The sequence below is a fragment of the Glycine soja genome, chromosome 9 (assembly GCF_004193775.1).
Source record: "Glycine soja cultivar W05 chromosome 9, ASM419377v2, whole genome shotgun sequence".
NCBI lineage: Eukaryota > Viridiplantae > Streptophyta > Magnoliopsida > Fabales > Fabaceae > Glycine > Glycine soja.
The window spans coordinates 40,853,937-40,859,767 of record NC_041010.1 but is presented as its reverse complement, the minus strand read 5'-3'; the positions used below and the strand labels follow the sequence as shown (position 1 = coordinate 40,859,767).

Genomic DNA, 5,831 nt, shown 5'->3' with positions numbered 1-5,831 from the left:
AAAATTTATTTATATCGTTTGCTATTCATTAGCATGATGATATTTTGATATTATGTTTTATGAAACATTGCCAATTCAAAGTAAAGAAAGTGCCTTCGAAAAAAATATTGTAAGGCTGTCTATCTCAAATTCACGATGTTCTGATGTGAGGATAATTGTAGAGCTAGGTTCTTGTAGAAGTTGCATACCTCCGTGCATCAAATGAAATATTTTTATTTATAAACTTTCTTGAATGAATGTGAAGGAAGGTAATGATGCATGGCAAAATTTTCCTCCAAATTTATGGTTAAATAATACAAACATTAACGCAGAGGAACAAACCAACACGGGCAAAGAGTAGCAAAAGTTAGTTACACATTTCAGACTGTCTTGCCAGAATAGAGGAATAAAGAAGCGAAAAACAGTGATTAGCAGAAAATTTTTCCTGGCAATTTATATCGCTATCAAATAAATAATCACAAACATTAAAGCAGATGCCAACAAAATTTGATTTATTTTTTACACGTTACAGAATATCCCTAGCAGAAATTAGTGCATTATGAGAGCAATTGGTTCGTTAAATATATATTTGATCCATGATGTTTGATGATGTACACTTCCTGGGATGTACTGTGAGAGCTACTATACAAAATAAACTGAAGAAGTTCTATTACAATGAAGGCCATGACAAATTTTGACACCATACCAGATCCATAGGACCTCTGGGGATGCACACACTCGTTGACCAAAATACTAGAACGGCTATTTACCATTGGGAGAAGTCAGTCTATTTTCCTCCAGATCATGCTTTGATGTAGAATCCCCACCCATCAATTCCGAGAAGCCCTCCACCTTCACAGGCGGGGCTCTAACCATGCTAATGTTCCTATAGACAAACAATAACGTCTTAATAAAGATAGCATAAAAGCCACCCTAACAGCACCATTCATATATTTGAAGATTGAAGCAACTTACGGGGACTGTATTGAAGGAATCTGTAAGGAACCCATCTGTCTGAACTGAGTGCCTGATTGAGGATGGAAATTTGACATTGCAGCTATCTGCTGCTGCTGCCTAAACTGCTGCATTTGAGGATGTCTAGAAGTGAAGGCATTACCATCAAGTGGTAAATCCTGGTTTTCAATCTTGACTTGAACCACTGGTCTTTCCTTATCTATATCCATAGCAGGGCGAGGAGTAGCTGCTGCTGCTGCACGCCTTCGCATTCTCTCTAACTGCTGTTGCTGCGGCTGTTGTTGATGTTGCTGCTGATGAAAAGCCATATTTTGGGAATGAATCATCTGCTGCATCTGCGGATGCATTTGCCTCTGCATTTGAACCTGCACATTAACAATATACATAATGCATTGTAGAAATCATTAATCAAGCTTGCAGAGGATATCGGAAAGCTCTTAATGAACAAAATCATTCAGGTAATATAGGATGCAACCAGTCACAAATTCACATAAAGGACACATGCATAAAAAGAAATCAATCAGCACAAATTCTCTTCCTTATCATGATACCATAATTGGTGAGAGGGGGCATGGCAAATGCGTTTTTCTATAATGCAATAAAGGGCTAATATCAAATCATTGTTATCTCCATCATCTAACTGCTAAGGGTTAAAAAAAAGAGAGGAAAGGGGGATGTCTGCAGTATTTCTCCAAAGCTCAAACATAGAGCTACAACCCAAATAGGACAAACAAACCTAATAAATCACAGAACTTAATAACAATGAACAAATATAAACGAAATGAGTGGATCGTGAACAAATATATAAAATATAGCACTCCGTACTACAAATTGAACATGAGCAAAAAATATGCAGCCACAGATAAAAACTAGCATGTGAACTGCAGTCTCATAATATTCATATTGAAATAACACTCGATACGTACAAAATAATTTTTTGATGGATGCTACAAATAATTATCACTGGCCAGACAAAAAAAAAATCATAATTCAACTTGAGGCATAGGGTAATTCAGTTTTGAGGAAGCACAAAATACATCTACAAAAGTGAAGGGTTCTCAAAGGATCCAAAATAAGGACATTCTATGTCTCACAGCCTGTGCCCCTGTTCATATCCATGCATCACACAAGTAACTTAAAGCATTAAATAATGGTCAAAGAAATAGATGTAAGTACTTGTTGAGGTAACCGAAGGGAACTCTGCTGTTGTTGCTGTAGCTGTGGCTGCATTCCATGAACTTGTTGCTGACTCTGATGTACATTATTCTTGGAGCCATCTTTAACCACATCCACTAATGGCGCAAAATTACTGTGAGCAAAGAACAAAAAATGCTAAAATGCATTCACTGCATGTTTAAGATATCTTGATTTAAATGCAAAATATATCAGGGTAACATTATTGCCAACAAAATCCTTGCACAACCACAACAAATCTATGCAACAAAAAGTTCACAGCACCACAATTTGTCATCATATATCCCTCTTCCTCCCCCTTGTAGATTTCTATTTCTTGAATGTTTATAAACAAAGTAATACTGTAGTGTTAGAGCAATCACCTTGAACATGAGCATATTAATGCAGAGTAAGATTAAGATATTTTTCTACGCTAAAACATTTAATAGTAAAAAACTAAACACAAGAGAAAGTGTTTAAACTCACCTAAACCCCACTGTTTTAAGCAACATCTTCAGAAGCTCAATGGCCGAGCACTGTTTCTTGTAACTATCAGCAAGCACCCTCAAATTTGTTCCTATTTTACATATCCGTCCGCTCAATACTTCAGAGAAGTCCTCAACAGAACCTTCCATGGCACCTTCAAACCCAACACCCAACAAAATACGTGCCACTGCCTTCTGCGACAATTTCGCTGCTTGCTCAGGCCCAATAACTTTCCCATTCCCCTCAGCTCCGAATTTCCCACGAGACAACCCTCCTCCATGTTCCACACTACCATGCTCAGGCCTAACCCCGAGCCTCTCCATCATAACAGAACTCCTAGTTGCCGCAATAGGAGGCAAGGTATCAAGAACACTAAGCACCTTCACTTTCTGGTTACTACTACTTTCCACTCTATCACTCAACGGAAGCGCGCTATCAGGCACGCAGTTCAACGCGTACGCTATCTCCGGAAAAACCGCACAATCATCATCAGCAACAAAACTACCACCACCGTTCGGTTGCAGCGCGTGATCCGTAACATCTTCCTTGAATGCCACGCGCCGTTTCTTATGATTAGTAACGTAGGTAATATAAGAAGCCATATCCGCCGGCGAACGTGATTCGCCGGAAACTAGGTTCTTATTAGCTTTGTACTTTTCGATTACTTGATTATACCACGTTTCGGGAAGTTGAGATTCAACGTACCTGGATCCAGTCGAGGAAGAAGGCTTTGACTGATTCTGCATTAAATTGAAGGAACAAAATGTAAATACGGAGAATGAAATTGAAAGAGAATGGTGAAGAGGTAGGGTTTGGAGGACCTTGGAGTCGGCGTCGAGGGTGAAGTAGACGTCGTCGGCGTGTAATTGGAGGTAAATAGGGTTGAGGCGTTGGAGATAGGAGATAGGGTTAGGGTTAGGGTTAGGGTTTAGGGAGAGGGAAACGGTGGCTTTATCGAAGAGGAGGGCGCGGACTCTGAGTTGGAGAGGGATGTGAGTGGTGGAGGTTATGAAGGAGTCCCAAGCGGAAGGGGAAGAGAGGAAGGGTGCGAAGTTGGCGTAGGTGGCGTCGCCGAGCCAGGTTCGCCACACGCCGCACGTGTCAAGCTTCCGAGCCAGTTCGTAGCCGCGACCTCCCTCCCCCAGCAGAGCCATTACCACCGCCCAACGGACTAGTGTAATCTCCCCCTCTAAACTCTCTAACGCCTTTTAACTGCCTCGCCCCTTCTTTTAATTCTAATTATTGCTTCACAATTCATTTTTAGTTTAAATCATTTTTATATTTGATACAATATTTTATATTCATTTTTACTTCTAATTTCATTTATATTTTTTTTTGCCTGAATAACTTGATTTTATATTTAAAATATTTAAATATAAATTATATAACTTCAAAAATTTTAATTAAAATCAATTTTATCAATATTGATTCAAAGGCATATTAACAGAACATAAATTATTTTATCTTAATTTAATCAATTATTTTGTACATAAATAAGATATAATTAACTTAGTTTACTATTTAAGTATTTATTCTATCATGTTAAACTAATAAAATATATTAACTTTATTTTGATTCAAGTGACTTTGGGTTTAAATTCTCTAAATAAAGTCTGAGTCGAATATTGATAAAATAAAAAATGTGATTATAACTTAAGCAAAGAATTTCTACTAAAAGAAGTCAACTATTTTTTTAGTTGGGATTAGTTATCGTCAAATTTATTAAATATTTTGTACTTATATCATAATTTATCGTTTTTTACGGGAGAGCAGTTAAGTTATGAAAGAATCAAATAACTGGAAAAAAAAAGAATCAAATAGCAAAGATTTAACAAAACTTACATACACACTTTTTTTTTTTATTCAAATCCCAAAACTGTAAATTTTTCATATTTAATCAAACATCAAAACGAGGTTGTGTGCTGATAAGCGTAGAACTTGCTACCGTTGGAAGATGAGAGTCTACACTTTTGGTTATTTACGAATATTTGTATTAATAATTGAAAAAAAAAGGTAAATGGAGTAAACTAACCTCCTACTATACAGCTTAGTAATTTAAAAGAATGAAGAGGTAAACAAATCTTAAAAATAATTCTTCTTGGCTTCATTTTAAGATAAACCAATGTCACCATGTTGCAATCATGAATCATGCGTCAATTCATTTGAGTGTAGAAAGTTCATGTGATTAATATAGTAAGAAATGATAGCACATGAAATTTTAAATTGAAAATCACTACAAAATAAAATTATTGTTCACGCAGCCTAACAAGTTCTTCACTTTTCAACACGCAGATCCTTGTTTTACGCTTAACTTAGATATACTTTGTCTTGTCTATATCCGAATGTACAAAAAATCACAAGGTGATGCAAATGGGTTCGAGTACCCATTGGAGTGTCAATCACAAACTGCCTCATTCTCCCTGCTATCAGGATCATAAGCTAGGGTGATGTCTAGTCCAACAAAATCTGAGCCAAAAAGATGCTATATTTGAGGTCCTGAACCCATATATATGTTTTGACATGGCCTTGGTATATTTGAGGTTCTCTGTCTTTGGAATACTTGTAAGTTCTGTCTGAGAAAAGTCTTATTTTTGGCGGTTCATGGCTGTGTTATACTTTTAAGCAGTTAAGCCTGCATTCTTAAAGTGATTAGGGCTGCTAAATTTGTGCAAATCAGTGGAATCAATTTGCCACATTAATTGTCTGACTATATGTTTTTTTTTTCATTAATACCTTCGCATAACGAAGAGTCTCTGGACAATGGGTAAGAAGTTTTTAATATTGAAGTTAATGCTATAGAATCTGAAAGCTAAAGGATTTGTGGATATGAGCCACGTTTGTATTGTTGGTTTGCTTTATAATGTGGTCTATAGCCTTTCTATTTGGGTATATATTGTAAGCTACAAAACTTTCCAATACAAAAGATATTCCTTGTATATATTGTAAGGCAACGCTGCTTCAAATTATTGTAGCCATCAGTGCTTACTGCTTCGGGACCTACTTTTTGTATAAAAAGTGAAAAAGTTAAACATAAAGTCAAAAAGTTAAACATATAAGAAAAAAACAAATAAATCTAAGTTTTAAGGAATTAAGATGTGTTCTCAAATTACTTTTTATGAATACTAATACCTCCGAAACAAGTGAGTGATACTATATATATCTTCCTCTATTACTTATTTCTTATTAAAAATGAGAGATTAATCTTTAATTAATTGTGGT

The 5,831-nt window shown here is 36.1% G+C and overlaps 1 protein-coding gene across 1 annotated transcript; it reads right to left on the bottom strand.

The window, feature by feature from the left end:
* Positions 1 to 464: 464 nt before the first annotated feature.
* LOC114368931 lies at positions 465 to 3,824 on the bottom strand. The gene is made up of 5 exons (XM_028326229.1): positions 3,435 to 3,824; positions 2,614 to 3,353; positions 2,131 to 2,263; positions 955 to 1,319; positions 465 to 865 (listed from the first exon to the last, which is right to left on the bottom strand). The coding sequence occupies exons 1-5, from the start codon at positions 3,765 to 3,767 to the stop codon at positions 742 to 744; spliced, it is 1,695 nt and encodes a 564-aa protein (XP_028182030.1). The 5' UTR covers positions 3,768 to 3,824; the 3' UTR covers positions 465 to 741.
* Positions 3,825 to 5,831: the final 2,007 nt, after the last annotated feature.